The sequence below is a fragment of the Pristiophorus japonicus genome, chromosome 14 (genome assembly GCF_044704955.1).
Source record: "Pristiophorus japonicus isolate sPriJap1 chromosome 14, sPriJap1.hap1, whole genome shotgun sequence".
Classification (NCBI taxonomy): Eukaryota; Metazoa; Chordata; class Chondrichthyes; family Pristiophoridae; genus Pristiophorus; species Pristiophorus japonicus.
In genome coordinates, this window is record NC_091990.1 from 153,768,952 (window position 1) to 153,786,221 (window position 17,270).

The window sequence follows — 17,270 nt, forward strand, 5'->3', positions numbered from 1 at the left end:
GATGTAATTGGGCTACACCCATTGTTGTTGTACCGAAGTCCGATAGTAAGGTAAGATTGTGTGGTGATTATAAAGTAACCGTAAACCAGCTCCTAGAGGGTAATGTCCCCAATACATTGCCAAATGTTATTTGGATGACATACTACTTTCAGCACCAAATAGGCAAATTCATAATAACATATTGAATGAAGTCCTCAAACAGCTAGAGAAGCACAGAGTACGAGTGTCTGCTCGTAAGTGTGAGTTATTTAAAAACTCAGTGGAGTACTTTAGGATACAGAGTAGACAAAGATGGTTTACATCCAACCATGGAAAAATTGGATGCAATTAGAAATGCACCCACTCCCAGGAATGTCACTGAACTTCGTTCATTCTTAAGTCTTTTGAACTATTATGAGAAGTTCCTACCAAATTTGGCTACAGTATTACATCCACTGAATAAACTTTAAAAAACAGGTCCATTGGAAGTGGTCAAAAGAATGCGAGACAGCATTCAAGGAGTGTAAAAGCAAATTGGTAGAGAGCACCATGTTAGTTCACGATGACATATCTATTAAGATTAAGCTAGCATGTGATGCCTCTCCGTATGGAGTTGGGCCAGTAATCTCTCATGTATCACGTAGTGGGGAGGAGAGACAAATTGCTTTTGCTTCACACACTGTCAGTGCCAGTGAGAGTAATTATGTGCAAATTGAAAGGGAAGCTTTGGCATTAATTTTTGGGGTCAAGAAGTTTCACAAATACTTGTATGGTCATATGGTCGTTATAGACCATAAGCCCCTAACAGCAATCCTCCATCCAAAGTCCCCAGTTCCAACATTAGCTACAGCCTGAATGCGGAGATGGGCTTTGATTTTGTCAGCATATACATATGATATTGAATACAGACGATCAGCTGATCACAGTAATGCTGATGTAATGTCTAGATTGCCTTCCCCATCACAAGTTACAACCGATAGGGAAGAAGTGTTTTATTTTTCATACATTGATGAACTGCCAGTCACAGCTGAAGAGATTGGTAGAGCAACCAAACGTGACCCAGTGATGTCAAAGGTGTATGAGTATATTGCAAATGGATGGCCCAACCAGGTAACAGACAAAGATACACATCCATTCTTCATTCACTGATAATGGTCAGTCGATAAAGAGTGTATCATGTGGGGTGCAAGAGTGGTTATACCAAATAAATTCAGGTCCAAATTATTAGGAGACCTCCATGACCAGCACCTGGGAATGTTCTTGACCAAGAGTTTTGCACACAGTTATTTATGGTGGTCAGGTCTTGATAAAGATATAGAGTACATCGTGAGTACAATTGTTCATTGTGATTGATAGCCATTCGAAGTGTGTTGAGGTGTTTCCAATGTGGAAAATAACAAGTAAAACATTGGACATTTTACAAAAATTATTTTCTTCATTTGGCCTCCCTGAAGAAATTGTTTCGGATAATGGACCACAATTTCGTTCAGAAGAATTTGCACAATTCACGAGCAAAAATGGTGTGAAACATACCAAGGTTGCACCATACCACCCTGCTTCGAATGGTGCAGCAGAGCACACTTTACAAATTGTTAAACGTGCTCTCATAAAACAAATGTTAGATCCAAATCCAAGGAAACGACAGTAGTCATTGGATCACAAATTGGCTAATTTTTTGATTACATATCGAAATACTCCTCATACAACTACTGGTAGAACACCAGCAGAGTTGTTTCTCAAACGACAGCCACGAACCAGATTCTCGTTGTTAAAGCCAAATTTGCCACAGTCCGTAGAAGAGACACAATTAAGATAAAAAGAGAATCATGATAGAGGTCGAGTAAAAGAGAGAAGTGTGAAATTAAACCAGAAGGTGAGAGTGAAGAACCATCACCACAGGTGGTTAAAGTGATTACCAGGAAGAGTGGTGAAAATATGTGGTCCTCGCACATATTTAGTAAAGATGTTTGATAATGGACAGGTTAGGTTTGTTCATATTGATCATATTTTACCTACAGACATGGAAGGAGTTGAAGGTGGGAATGATTCAATTATTTCTGACTCATCAGATAGTTTTGATACACCAGTAGCAAATCCTAAATCCAATGTACTGGAAACTAATCCAGGAGAGAATCAGAATGAAAGTCTGAATCCAAGACAGGGAAACAAAGAGCCTGAAGTTAGAGTGAGTTCAAATGAAAATCAAGGAAATTCCGTGGAGGAAAACGTTCCTCAGGATGAGCCTCGAATGAGTGTGAAATCGACACCATGTTTAAAAGGTTCTGTTCGAGAGCGAAGGTATCCTCTTTGAAACAGAAAACAAGTGGTAAAGTTACATTTGTAAATATGGAAAAAAAAATCAGTCATATCCTGTGTTATGGATAAACAGGAAAGTTATGTATGATGTTTGTTTTAATAACTTCTTCATTAAGGAGGGAGAAGTGTAATGTCTGGAAGCTTGTAATGTTTGTAGCTCCACACTGTGGATGTGGACGTATTGTGTACTGCAACTGCAGAGTTAATAATAAACAGAACCAGACAGATTCTGGAGGCTTTGGAGAGAGCTGCCTGCCATGTAGGAAGCGGTGTGTGCTTGTGCTCTGTGAATATATCACAGGACCTAAGGGAACAGTCGCTGGCAACGTAAGTGAGGGGGGAGGGGGGTAGGAGTCTGAGCCAATCACGGCTGAAGAGGGCGGAAATGGATGCCGAACATTTCTTTGTTGACCCAGGAGGTGCATTTCTGCTCCATTCCTGCTCCTCCTGGGCCACAACGTGCGTTAAGAAAATAGTAATGATATACAATTGACCTGAACCTCCTCCGGACTGATGCTGATTGCCACCAATTTTTGCTGACAGGCTCAGCGCCGTGTGGTCCTCCCAATTCTGGAGGCAGCATCATCGGACCGCAACTTTCCCATGTTTAATTAGACCACCCTTCGCTTGGGGTGGGCGGCCTCTACACTGCCAAATCCCTGTAGTTAAAATGGCATATGGCGGGAACACGTCAGGAACACATGGCACAAACTCCCTCACTATTTTAACAAACTGAGCAGGCTCGGTTATAATCGGGGCTTAGATGTGGGATTCTAGATAGTTATACAAATAAATTGAAGCGCTCTAATTTGAAATGGGTTGTGATGCACTGGATTGTTTTTTTTTTTATTCGTTCTGGGATGCCGGCGTCACTGGCAAGGCCAAGCATTTATTGCCCATCCCTAATTGCCCTCGAGCAGATGGTGGTAAGCCGCCTTCTTGACCCACTGCAGTTCTTGTGGTGAAGGTACTCCCACAGTGCTGTTAGGGAGGGAGTTCCAAGATTTTGATCCAGTGACCTTGAAGGAACGGTGATATCTTTCCAAGTCATGATAGTGTGTGACTTGGAGGGGAACCTGCGGGTGTTGGTGTTCCCATGCACCTGCTGCCCTTGTCCTTTTAGGTGGTAGAAGCCGTGGCGAGTTGCTGCAGTGCATCAAGGTGTGTCGATGGTGGAGGAAGTGAATGTTTAAGGTGCTGGATGGGGTGTCAATCAAGTGGGCTGCTTTGTCCTGGATGGTGTTGAGTTTCTTGAGTGTTGTTGGAACTGCGTTCATCCAGGCAAGTGGAGAGTATTCAATCACACTCCTGACTTGTGCCTTGTAGATGGTGGAAAGGCTTTGGGGAGACAGGAGGAAAGACACTCGCCACAGAATACCCAGCCTCTGACCCACTCTTGTTGCCACAGTATTTATGTAGCTGGTCCAGCTAAGTTTCTGGTCAATGGTGACCCCCAGGATGTTGATGGTGGGGGATTCGGTGATGGTAATGCCTTTGAATATCAAGAGGAGGTTGTTAGACTCTCGCTTGCTTGAGATGGTCATTGCCTGGCACTTGTGGGGCGCAATTGTTACTTGCAACTTTTCAGCCCAAGCCTGAATGTCGTCCAGGTCTTTCTGCATGCTGGCATGGACTGCTTTATTTTCTTGAGCAGTGAAAATCAAGATGGCAGAAACTGCGTAGGTTGCTCCAATAAAACAATCACTGGTCCACAAAATTAGCGAAATATTACTTTTCAATTAAAAAAAAACTTTAAGTTTGGATAGAAATATTTCTGGTTAACAAAAATGAAATCTATTTCACAAGATAATTATCTTAGTTCTTTCACCAGCTGTCTGTATGGGCTGGGAATGAGACAGCTGAATTGTGGCTAGATCAGTCCTCAGACCTACTGACATCTGGGACTAGGTTGATTCTGCCAAACTCATTTCACTCTTGGCTGGCAGACAGGGAGACGCTCATCTCTTTCAGTCGGCGGAGGATTTGAAGCAAGTGTCCTGAAGTGAATGCATGATGCCCTAACCATTTCTGATATTTGTAACATCGGTGAGAACATTTTTTTTTAAAGACATGAAATCAAAGGGTTCAATTTTAGGTATGAGTTGCTGGAAAATTTTCTGACAACTTTTAGTGGGCTGGTCCTGAATTATGTTTGGGAAACACTGAGTTAGGAAATGCCCATGCAACAATTTGGAGAATTGTAAAATCACATTTGAAATCATTCGTTAACTACTGTTGTTGTCCATTTAAAGCACTGCCCTTGAAAATGTTTTGGTGTTACATAAGTTTATACAAGGACAAGATTCAGTGTCTAATATCTTTTTAATATGCTTGGTTTGACTCACAGATCTTCAGTATTCTACACACATTGTAGAACATCTTTGGACTTAATTAAAATTTGTTAAATCTTAATCTGATATATGGAAAATATACAACTCTAAGTGAAAAACAAAATGTGTCTTACGTGTTGAAAATAGAATCAGTCGCACAAAGATATTGGAAAACGATCAATGGCTAAGTGACTCCTCTATAATCTCCAGTTAAAAAAAATCTACACTTGACATCTTTTGCCCCAGTTGTAGGTAACAATATTAATGCATTTTATTCAATTTAAAAATAAATACAACAAGTTTGCTCACTAACGTAATTCCCTGCCGAATCTCTTGAACCAGATGCTTTATGCAGTGATAAATATTGCACCTTCTCTCAGCAAAGCACTGTAGGCTTTCCAGACCCCCCAAAAAAGCTTTCATTTTTGAAAAAGATTGTACATTTTCCACAACATTGCCTTCCCTCCCATTACACTGAAACAATGCTGCAATATTTGCAGGTCTGGGAGTTTCAAATGACTGGAAAAACTATTGCTGGAGTTAGAGATGGATTCAGAAAACCACAGTAGAATAATCTGAAGAATGTTTTTTATATTGGCCAAATTCTCAGAAGCTGATTTCTTAGTTGAGACACCTAACACACACGTACACAATGTTGGGAAGAAATTCAACTATCTGCTCAAATTGATACTCGATAGGAAACATTTTAACGATATGTATCAAATGTATAACCTCTATCGTCATTACATATTTAAATGTTAAGATTGAAGAATTTTGAACTTTAAAGAAGATAACTCCAAAAGGTATTCTTCAATTAATGAGGGTGTATTTGTGGAATTATATACGCGTGACAAATTAATTGTATCTTATTACATATGAAGTAAAGTGATTATGACTTAATTACAAATGGCAGAAACTCCACAAGGGACACGATAATTTAGCAATGCCAAACTTCTGCAATCTCAACTTCCTTGAAAAATTAGTACTGAACTGCAAAATACTGCACTAAGACTTACTGCGTGTAAATACTTTTCGACTACATATCGCCCTAGATAATGCATTCCACCCGAGACCAATTTTGCTGAAAAATCTGCTCAGTGCCTCAGCGGTGTCTGCATAACAGGACGAGAATGTTACCTTCCTTCTAAACAAAATCCCACATGCCACACTAAATTATTCTCCAAATATAGAATACAATTCAAAACACTTAAGCATGGGAATTAAGCTATTAAATTATGTAACTTTAATTGGGAAGAACTACTTTTTTAAATCTTCAGTTTATTGTTAAGTGCATGCTCTAATAAAATGCACTGATGGGTAAAGGTTAGGATCAATCATTTAGGGACAAGGTCAGTGTTGCACCAACACTGAAAAGATCCAATATAATGGTACTATTTTACAGTGAAATATTGTTTACCACTAAAAATGCCCCATGTGTGCCACTATAACAAGAGCCGGCAGGCAGACCTGAGTCTAAAAGATTGAGAATCAGCTTTAATGAAATGGAGAAACACCAATTTCTACTTCAGTTACAGTAGACAGACCAACTCAAAATTGTAGCACTCTTGACATTTGATTCAAATTCTCTAATCCAAAAAAAAAGATATCACACTCTTTGCTTCTTGTGGTTGGCAGCCTGTCTGACACTATTATTTCAACAATAAAAAAATCACGAGAAAGTCATGATTCTGGCTTCAATAGCTGAACTGGAATGAAACATTTTTGAAAAGTTTATGGGAAGGGATTTATCAGCAACAGCTGAACCGCTTTAACACTAGCTGTGCATGGCATTATTTTCCAAGACACCCCTCACTGCCACGAGCAGAGCCTTGTAAATGGAGGGCAGTTTATTCTGTCATCCATATAGCGACGATGATTTTCGGTCCATCTAAATCAATCGACAGAAAATTATGGGCTGAACGCCTGTAGTTTCAAAATAAGCTGCTCAGTGTGTGTGCGGTCTCACCAGTTCAATGAGGTCGCGGAACATTGTGGCAATAGGTTTGCTTTAATCTACGTGATAAACGTGACTGTTCCTCGCAAAGTATGCAATTGTGGTTGAGAAGTGCTCTATAAATCAATAATAATGTTACTAAAATGTGTCACTTTGTTCAATTAATCTTATGTGAATTGGATTTCTTTCAATCCCCTCCGCCCAACCCCACAGAGTTTCTCTGCCTTCACTAAAAGTGGATTGATTCTACAAGTTGCACTGCATTGTACTATATTGGACAGTAACTACAGACAGAGTGCCCTGACTGTGATTTTACAAGTACCAATCACAACCTTTACAGGATGGTATGTGGTATTAGCAAATCCTGTACAGCACCCACCAACCTGCTCATCGCTCTGCTCTTCCAATCAGTGCAATAACATTTTTTCCTGGAAGAATAGGGAAAAAAAAATACTAAAGACCAGGAAGCTTTGGAAAGGCTAGGTAACATCCCTCATTGTGTGTTTCAAGTGTCAATAACAAGATGGCATTAGTTATGAAAACATTATGATTAAGTCATGCACATATACATACTGCACTATAAATCTGTACATAAAGAGGTATAATTGGCAAAAAAAAAATCACTGTGTATTACTACTTAATAGTGACATGAAGTTATTGTGAAACATGCTCAGAATTTTAGTTACTGACTTATTGTGTTTTTCCTATGGTAATTCTGACAAGCTGTCAAAGATATGGAGATATATTGTACATTTCACATTAAAAGATTTGGCAATAACTGCATGGCTTTCAAGGAATGCATTATTTATGGTGAAAAACGACAACCTTCTAATCTTGTTGGCTGTGTTTTTAAAACCTTCCATCCGGCAAATGAAATGCTGAATACTGTACAGTCCTCCCCTAATCCCGAGGCTTTTCTCTGACTCTCCACTCAAATCTATTTAAAACCACAGTTACTGATCCAACAAAGATTTGGTGGTTAAAGTGAGCTTATTACAGCAACACACGTACAATACCTAAAAGGCATGCGGATGTTCATTCTTTCTGCGTATTTACATATCGTTTCCCAAGGTGCGTGGAGTTTCACAAACATTATGTCACTATTTGTGAGGGATTGCTGTGATTATAGAGAAAATAAAAGAAGAAATAAGAATTACATTAGTATCAAAACACCGTTTCTAGATCAATGTCTATATGAATTTATGATATGTTCATCACCATATTATATGATTTAAGGATCAGTGCCATTTTCACAAAAAAAAAATGTATGATAAAATTACTGCTTTATCTGTAGGCTATCAAAATGTAATATTACTCCACAATTAAAATCCCATTAAATCTTCACCTCATTATCAAATCTTCCCAAAGATCCTTGGGAGAGAAATTGCACCTCCCGTTGGTACTATCAGGGCACAAATGAGTTTGCGACCATGCGCGGCGCCACTAACAACTCCCGCTAAATTCGGCGGGAGTTTAGTGGCGGCGCTACGGCATTGCGCCCCGATCTCTGATCATGTAATCGCCGTGGACCATCTTCCCATTAGCGCCCCAGCCCCTAAATTGAGTTTTGCTCCCTGAAGCAGCACAGGGCGATAACAGCGACTGCTTCACGGGACGCGTCCCAGGCGGCCGGCCGCTACTGGGGCGAAAATTAAAGGGGAGGTGGCCGGCTGCTGTGAAAAAAATTCTGCCCTTTTCATTGCCGCTCCGGTATTGGTTTGTTCACGGGGTCGGGGTCACGATCGCTCAGCCCTGCACTCTGCTTGAATGCTGGGCTGATCGCGTGGCACCCTCACTCCCCTGGTGATCCAGGTAGGTTGCTTCTTCTTTGGCAGAGTATGCAGCTTGAGCCCTTCCCTTTAATTGAGGGAAGGGCTCACATACGCGGCAGCGCGATGCGACCCAGTGCGTAGTGCTGCTGAGCCATGCGCCCTGTTACCGGCCCAGGATTTAGCACTCCACTTCCTTCCGGGGACAGTAACCCGAATTTAGCGAGTGGGTCGGGACTTCCGCACCTGCTGCCAAGTTACCCGCCTCCCGGATGTTACCGCCCCGAAACAGGCCGATTATGAATTTCTAGGCCCTTGTCTTAGTGACTAATAGATCAAATAAACATTAAATGAATCTGACATTGTTTGTGATCATATTAAATAAATGGTAGAAATGGCAAAATGAAGAGATTTGAGGATTTTTATTGTTCACAAAACAACAAGGTGTGAACTAAGATTTCTAGGCCTGAAGATTATGGATCACTAATAGTATCATGTATGATGGCACTGTTACTGATCATTAACCTCTTAGAATTCCAGTATACTGGAAGGATAATCTGCAAAGAAAAACATCTCTTGGGTGCTCACATATTAATTCCAAGTGAAAGTGACTGATGGACAAGCAACTGATTTCAAAGTTTCCCCTGGGTGAAGGACGGTTGCTGATTTGCTACACTAAACAGGCTAACCGACTGAACTTCCTCCATTGTGTTATGAATTCCCATTGCCTACGTTAATTACCTACAGAAGTGATTTGATGGAACAGTGGGGAATATCACTTTGGGAAAGTATGGGCATACAGTCTGTGAATTTCCATCCATTAATAATGGAACTGGGCTTTCTTTGGAAATCATCATTACCTTTGGAAATAAACTGCCGCTTCAATAACAATATTGAAAGTTGATGAGAATGACTTGCTTTTGTTAAAAAATGGAGAAAGAGCAGGAGAGTGGGACTAAGCAGATAGTTCTTGCAAATAACTAGCACAGGCAACATGTGCCAAATTGCCTCTTTCTGTGCTGTAAGATGCCATGACATCCAACTCTACACGTTTTCTATATTGGATTCAACATTTACTTGAATTTTAAGATGGCCAGCTCCTTCTCTTGTGCTGGGCAATCTGGAAATGTTACTCTCTTCGAGAGAGAGTGTAGTGGGATGCCGTCAGTTGTTAGCAACACAAAAAGGGAGGATAAACAATCAGGTCCTCAATGAAGTGTATTGACCCCTGTGAACTGCAACCAATAGATGAAGAATGTTGGTCCCCTTCTGCCACTCGGTGCTATATCAATTCATTAATTCATGGGTGACATGGTTGGAAACACAATGGTACCAGATGTTTCTGTTCTGTGTGATATTGATCAGACGGCCTGCAGAGTAAGCCTCGTTAGTATATCGAAGATTCTGGGGTCGAAATTGGATTTTGTACACCGCCCGTTACCGCGCGTGGGAGGCGGCTAATGGGCGGCAAATGCCTACCATCATTGGTAAGCGCCGTCGACGCCTTGCCCTAGATTCAGTCGGCTCTTTGGCAGAGGCGTCAAAAGGCAATGCTGTGCTAGCTAACGCCACCTACGTAGTGACATCATACAGCATACAACGCCTTTTTGACATCTCTGTGGCAACATTTGCTTTGTACGGTTGCCGTACCGGCAGGCAGCCGTACAACCAGGAAAAAGCTGTCGTAACAGCGCGGATCTCGGGTGGAATCATCTAGAAAGGTAGGTAAGTTTTTCCCTATTTATTTCTGCTTGTTTTCATTAGTTTTAAGAGTGGGGAAGTGTGTGTGCAGTTTGGAGTTATAGTTATTTTTTTTTTCTCTATGTTTGTTTTCTAGCAAAGCGGCAGCCTCCCGTCGGGAAATTCAGTCGGCCTCCGGAGCTCCCGCCCGAGGACGAGGGTGCAACGCCACCTTTTAGCGCTGCTCTCTCATCTTTGGGTGTAAAAACTGAATTTGGCAGTTGGTGCCTTCCCCCAACGCCTGGCGCTAAAATCAGCATTCAGTCGGTGACACCGCCTCAAAAACAGCGGTACCGAATTCCGACCCCTCTGTCTTGCTGACCAGCCCACATCAATGCAACTTATTCTGAAAACGGCCTGATCACTCATTCTTGTTGGAAGGACAGACGGTTACTGTCCCCAAAAAATTAGGGATCAGTGGGTAAAGAAAAATCATCTTGCAGAAATAGAACATTTTAACTGTGTCAGTGGAATTTTGCAGAAACAAGATTGCAAAGAATACTTTTCAGACCAAAAAAAAACGATAGATAAGGCTTATTGTAAACTTCATGCTCTAAAATGTCTGCTTATCATTGAGCAATCCTGACCCATTTGGACCAGTTTCAGTGCTCAGTTAAGAGATCTCAGTTGGATCGGTAGTTTGTTTGGGGCGGTGGGGGCGGGTGGGTGGGGTGGGAGGGGGACAGATGACCCACAATCGGCTTTGACAGTCCTTAGAGAGAAAAGAAATACACTACCAGGGCCCGCACTCTTAAAACTGCAGCCAATGATCCCTGCTGGAAGCATGCTGGTGTGGGTGTCACATGCAGACCAGATCAATCTCAGTTCTGTAAGCCACACTGTTAACTAGCTTGCTGGTAACTCAATGTACAGGCTAATGTGAGAACAATTGCTGTTTGGGTGAGTAACTAGAAGTCAGCTGTTTCTTATTGAATCTGCTCTCAAGACAACCCTTACCTACAATTACATTCTCAGCAAAAACCATAAACATTCTTCAATCATTTATCAATATTTTATCAATTGCTGCTGCCTCACAATCCCACGCATAATTTTTTTTAAACTGCAAGATAGGTGCAGTTTAACAGTGAGCCCTTTCAAATGGAACAAAAAGGAAACATCAGTATGGGTGAACTGATTCACAGATCTCACGAACATCCTCCCACAAATTTTACCAACATTCTCGGCAAATTGGCATTAGTTCTACCGCTGACCTGCAATGATGGTGTCTCTGACCCTATGTAACACTAGTACAATCACCCTATGAACAGTTGAACTTCCCCCACGAGGCCAAGTCCATTACAGTGGCCCTAACCTGGTCGCAGTACTTTGTAGCAATGCACCAGTAATAATGTGGCTCTAAAGCTCAGAAACAAAATACCTTGGGGGTAGAAATTCGGTTGGAGGCTAATTAGGGTGACGGGACGGTAAATTTTGCGCCGGAAAATGGTTTGCGTCTGCAGCCACAAAATTCAGCAGCTGGGCCCCGAGTGTGGAGCGGAGCACTAAGGGAGGCATTCCACACCTCTCTTAGGGCGCTAGGCTAGCCGAGAAACTGAAAATCCCAAACCAAACAGCTGGCCTCGGAGTGCCTTAAGAGAGGCTTCCCTGGGCAAAAAGAAAATCGCCAAAAAAACCCCACAAAAAACATTCCCAATACCTTGCTCACCCCACTGAAGATAAATCGCAAAAATAAAAATTTTAAAAACAATCACACTTGCCTCATGTAGCCATTCCTTCCCTCACCGTCGCCAAAACAACTCAGACCGCCCGCTTTCCCAGGCGGTCCCACTACGGTGAGCCACGGCGCGCTCCAGGGTCAGCACCAAGTGAAAGTCATAGCGCTGCCGAAACTGGGGGCATTGCACACCAGTTCAATGCTCCCGGGCGGTACAGGTCAGCACCGGCACACCGACTGTGCCGAGCGGTTCCTATGCCCGTGCTCGTGGCTCCGATCCCTTTAGCGCTCCTGTTTCGACCCTTTCCAGGGGTGCTAAACTCATGAATTTCTACCCCAGATTTATAAGACATTTCAGAACTACAGTGAGGAATTGTCTGAAAACACTTACGCGGCGAGAATGTAATATAATTGAAATACAAACTTTCAGCTAGTCTCAAATGTTGCATCTAATTCATCTTAATTATCTTGAAGATCCCAGAAATATATTTAAGCTTTTCCAAGGGAGACTTTCACCATCAGTATCAATCTCTCTAAGAATCGTTAACAACTTATCACATTCTTGCTCATCCATGTATATTAATAAGACTATTGAGGAAATGGCTCAGAGTAATTAAATCTGCTGATGCGATACTGAAGTAACAATCACAAAGCAGCACGCTGTGTTAACAATTATTTACAGATGTTAAATCTGCTTCCCCGTAAAACGGTGCTCAGCATCAATCACAGCCCTTACTCATGTCATCATTATTTACTGCTAAATGTATTCGGGACAAAGTTCCCAGGAACTGATTTTTAAAAGGCTTATTTCATTTGTACCAGTTAAAAACAATCTGTGAAGCACTTTTCCTTTATGTTTATTATTGTACCAACAAACCTGCAAGACCCAATTGCTAAAGAGAAACTTTTACATGAAAAATAAGTCAAAGGTTCTGCCACACTGTCACATTAATAACATCACCAAACTATTGGTATTGAAGTGTCTTTTTGCCACTGTCTTAAAAACAAAACTCAAATTTCATCCTCAAACTCAAGTTTAACAGCTACCAATAAAAGCTCCTTATTGAGCAGACATTGCTCTTGTTTGGGAGGAACTGCTCGAAGAATTTAAGCTTTTCCAAGGGAGACATTCACCATCAGTATAAATCTCTCTAACAATCGATAACTAGAGATTGAGCAGACTAGGCCTATATTTTCTATAGTTAAGAACGAGAGGTGATCTCATTAAAACATCAACATTCTTACAGGACTTGACAGGGTAGATGCAGGGAGGATGTTTCCTTGGCTGGTGAATGTAGAACCAGGGGTCACAGTCTCAAAATAAGGGGTCTGCCATTTAAGACTGAGATGAGGAGAACTTTCTTCACTCAGAGGATGGTGAATCTTTGGAATTCTCTACCCCAGTGGTCTGTGGGGGCTCAGTCATTGAGCATATTCAAGACAGAGATCGATTAAGGGAATCAAGTGATATGGGGATCGGGCAGGAAAGTGGAGTTCAGATAGAAGATCAGCCATGATCTTATTGAATGGTGGAGCAGGCTAGAGGGGCTGGATGGTCTACACCTGTTCCTAATTCCTATGTTCGTATGAATACAGTCTGTGTCTTCCTAAAGCTTAAATTGGTCGATGAAATTGATGAGCTCAAAATCACATGTAGGTCCCCTTAGAAGACAAATGATGCTATAAACAAACATACTACCAAGGAAATATCTCCTGCAATTACACCACCATTTCATAAGTTTTTTTTCTTAAATAAGATGGTGCAACTACCTGCTGGTAATATTTGAATGATGATGTTTAGCAGTCGCCAGTCTTTTAATTTTTTATCTTATGGGACAAGTAAAACATTTTACTAAAGATCAGTTCTCACTTTCTTGTTACTTTGTACTTTTTTTTTTTTTACAGAGTATAAGAAAAAACTAACTTTCATTTTAACAAATCTACCACCTCCATCTTATGGTAAGTGAATTGTTACTTGACACAATACCGTATGTTCTTTATATATTTTTTTTCCTCTTCTCTTCCCACCTGAATTGATTCCTTTTGGTGAGTCCCAAGTGGCCAAACTTGATGTGTGAATCCAGACAGAAAATGCCATCAAGCTATTCTCACAGGAGGTCTCAATCCCAATCCTTCCCACATCCATTGCCCACATACACAGATACTGCCATCGAGAGTCATCGATTAGCGATTGGGAGGTTGGGGTAGGGCGGGGAGTGGTTGGAATCCTGGTCAGTTTTCACCTCTTGAACCCTGAAGTGCTGAGGCCAAGTGTTGACCTCATCCCACTGCCCTGCTTAAGATCAGCAAACTTAGCACACACCATGTTAAGCTCTCAAAGGAGCTCTGTTTTTGTTTTAAAACCTTTATAAACATCAAACATTTAGTGACATTAGAAAATGGTTAAAAATAATCAAATTTGTTTTGCCCAGACCTCTCTTTCAAGTTGCAGTCCTTCTGCCCGCAGATTTTTTTCAAAGGTGCTTCTCTTCTCTACCTGCATACTTGATTTTTTATAGACCAAAACATAGTCAATCCATTTCTTGCCATCTTTGAAGAAAAGACCAAATGTCATCGCAGAGTGTTCCTTATCCTAGGCAAAAGATACAAAATGCATTGTCAAATAAAACTGCACGAACCATCAGAATTAGCATTCTAAAAAAAAAAGTTCAGGCATTTATATCCCACCCCTTGCCATCCCATAAAAGTTTATCTTTTTAATTGGTCTCAGCTGAAGTTCATTTACAGTTAGCAGAGGATGTTGAACTATGGAGTATGAGAAGAAGCTTGCAGGGAACATTAAGACGGATTGCAAAAGTTTCTATAGATATGTAAAGAGAAAAAGGTTAGTAAAGACAAACGTAAGTCCGCTGCAGTCAGAATCAGGGGAAGTCATAACGGGGAACAAAGAAATGGCGGACCAATTGAACAAGTACTTTGGTTCGGTATTCACGAAGGAGGACACGAACAACCTTCCGTTATAAAAGGGGTCGGGGGGTCTAGTAAGGAGGAGGAACTGAGGGAAATCCTTATTAGCCGGGAAATTGTGTTGGGGAAATTGATGGGATTGAAGGCCGATAAATCCCCAGGGCCTGATGGACTGCATCCCAGAGTACTTAAGGAGGTGGCCCTGGAAATAGTGGATGCATTGACAGTCATTTTCCAACATTCCATTGACTCTGGATCAGTTCCTATGGAGTGGAGGGTAGCCAATGTAACCCCACTTTTTAAAAAAGGAGGGAGAGAGAAAACAGGGAATTATAGACCGGTCAGCCTGACATCGGTAGTGGGTAAAATGATGGAATCAATTATTAAGGATGTCATAGCAGTGCATTTGGAAAGAGGTGACATGATAGGTCCAAGTCAGCATGGATTTGTGAAAGGGAAATCATGCTTGACAAATCTTCTGGAATTTTTTGAGGATGTTTCCAGTCGAGTGGATAAGGGAGAACCAGTTGATGTGGTATATTTGGACTTTCAGAAGGCGTTCGACAAGGTCCCACACAAGAGATTGATGTGCAAAGTTAGAGCACATGGGATTGGGGGTAGTGTACTGACATGGATTGAGAACTGGTTGTCAGACAGGAAGCAAAGAGTAGGAGTAAATGGGTACTTTTCAGAATGGCAGGCAGTGACTAGTGGGGTACCGCAAGGTTCTGTGCTGGGGCCCCAGCTGTTTACACTGTACATTAATGATTTAGATGAGGGGATTAAATGTAGTATCTCCAAATTTGCGGATGACACTAAGTTGGCTGGCAGTGTGAGCTGCGAGGAGGATGCTGTGAGGCTGCAGAGTGACTTGGATAGGTTAGGTGAGTGGGCAAATGCATGGCAGATGAAGTATAATGTGGATAAATGTGAGGTTATCCACTTTGGTGGTAAAAACAGAGAGACAGACTATTATCTGAATGGTGACAGATTAGGAAAAGGGGAGGTGCAAAGAGACCTGGGTGTCATGGTACATCAGTCATTGAAGGTTGGCATGCAGGTGCAGCAGGCGGTTAAGAAAGCAAATGGCATGTTGGCCTTCATAGCAAGGGGATTTGAGTACAGGGGCAGGGAGGTGTTGCTACAGTTGTACAGGGCATTGGTGAGGCCACACCTGGAGTATTGTGTACAGTTTTGGTCTCCTAACCTGAGGAAGGACATTCTTGCTATTGAGGGAGTGCAGCGAAGGTTCACCAGACTGATTCCCGGGATGGCAGGACTGACCTATCAAGAAAGACTGGATCAACTGGGCTTGTATTCACTGGAGTTCAGAAGAATGAGAGGGGACCTCATAGAAACATTTAAAATTCTGACGGGGTTAGACAGGTTAGATGCAGGAAGAATGTTCCCAATGTTGGGGAAGTCCAGAACCAGAGGTCACAGTCTAAGGATAAGGGGTAAGCCATTTAGGACTGAGATGCGGAGGAACTTCTTCACCCAGAGAGTGGTGAACCTGTGGAATTCTCTACCACAGAAAGTTGTTGAGGCCAATTCACTAAATATATTCAAAAAGGAGTTAGATGAGGTCCTTACTACTAGGGGGATCAAGGGGTATGGCGAGAAAGCAGGAATGGGGTACTGAAGTTGAATGTTCAGCCATGAACTCATTGAATGGCGGTGCAGGCTAGAAGTGCCGAATGGCCTACTCCTGCACCTATTTTCTATGTTTCTATGTTTCTATGACAAGATGAAAACTGAAGAAAATCAACTTCGACAGTTTCGAGGAGCTTATTAAAAATGGATGCGCTTATTTGTACTGCAAAAATGGCCACCATGCTCCACCCTTTGTCTATGATTAGTCCCCTTGGAGGATAAGCCACACCCTGAAGTTACACAGGAATGTGTAACTGGAACTGCCCATCCCATGGTCTCACTGACTTTGCAAATTATAACTCGATCCACTTTGACTTTCTGAAGCGACAGAGGACAAAGCTCCCCAGAAGATAGCAAAGGCGAACCAAAGTGCCTTACCCCAGTCCAAGTACATGGCTCCCCCAGCCAAAGTCCCGTATCCCAGTCCAAGTACATCGCTCCCTCAATCAAAGTCCCATACCCCAAAGCAAGTGCATGCCTCCCCCAGCCGAAGTGCCTTACCCCAGCACAAGTGCATGCCTCCCCCAGCCAAAGTGCCTTACCCCAGCACAAGTGCATGCCTCCCCCAGCCAAAGTGCCTTACCCCAGCGCATGCATGCTTCCACCCCCAACCCATCATAGATTGGGCAAGCATTGTATATGAATTGTTGACAGGTTTATTGGGTATGAAGTGAATAGTGACAGTGTTGTGACTTGTGAATATCATCCATGCCACGATCCGTCTTCCGAGTTCTCTCTCTCCTCTCTGATCCCCCCCGCCCCCGTATCTCTCCCCTCCCCACCTGTGTCTCTCTCTCCCATCCCCCCCGTCTCTTTCTCTCTCTCCCAATCTCTCTCTCTCTCTCTCTATCCCAGCCTCTCTCTTCCACCCCTCTCTTGGCCCCCCGCCATTGCTCTTGGCCACCGACGGGCCATCTCGGGCCCCC

General features: G+C 42.3%; 1 protein-coding gene across 1 annotated transcript in view; it reads right to left on the reverse strand.

Annotated features, from left to right (window-relative positions):
• ano3 (anoctamin 3) overlaps positions 1–17,270 on the reverse strand; it is a 334,095-nt gene that overhangs the window by 294,284 nt on the left and 22,541 nt on the right. Inside the window, exons 2-4 of the mRNA XM_070898640.1 lie at positions 14,198–14,356; positions 7,596–7,696; positions 6,963–7,007 (exon numbers count right to left, since the gene is read on the reverse strand). Coding sequence (XP_070754741.1) covers positions 6,963–7,007; positions 7,596–7,696; positions 14,198–14,338 — 287 coding nt within the window. The 5' untranslated portion in view covers positions 14,339–14,356. The remainder of the gene's footprint in view (positions 1–6,962; positions 7,008–7,595; positions 7,697–14,197; positions 14,357–17,270) is intronic.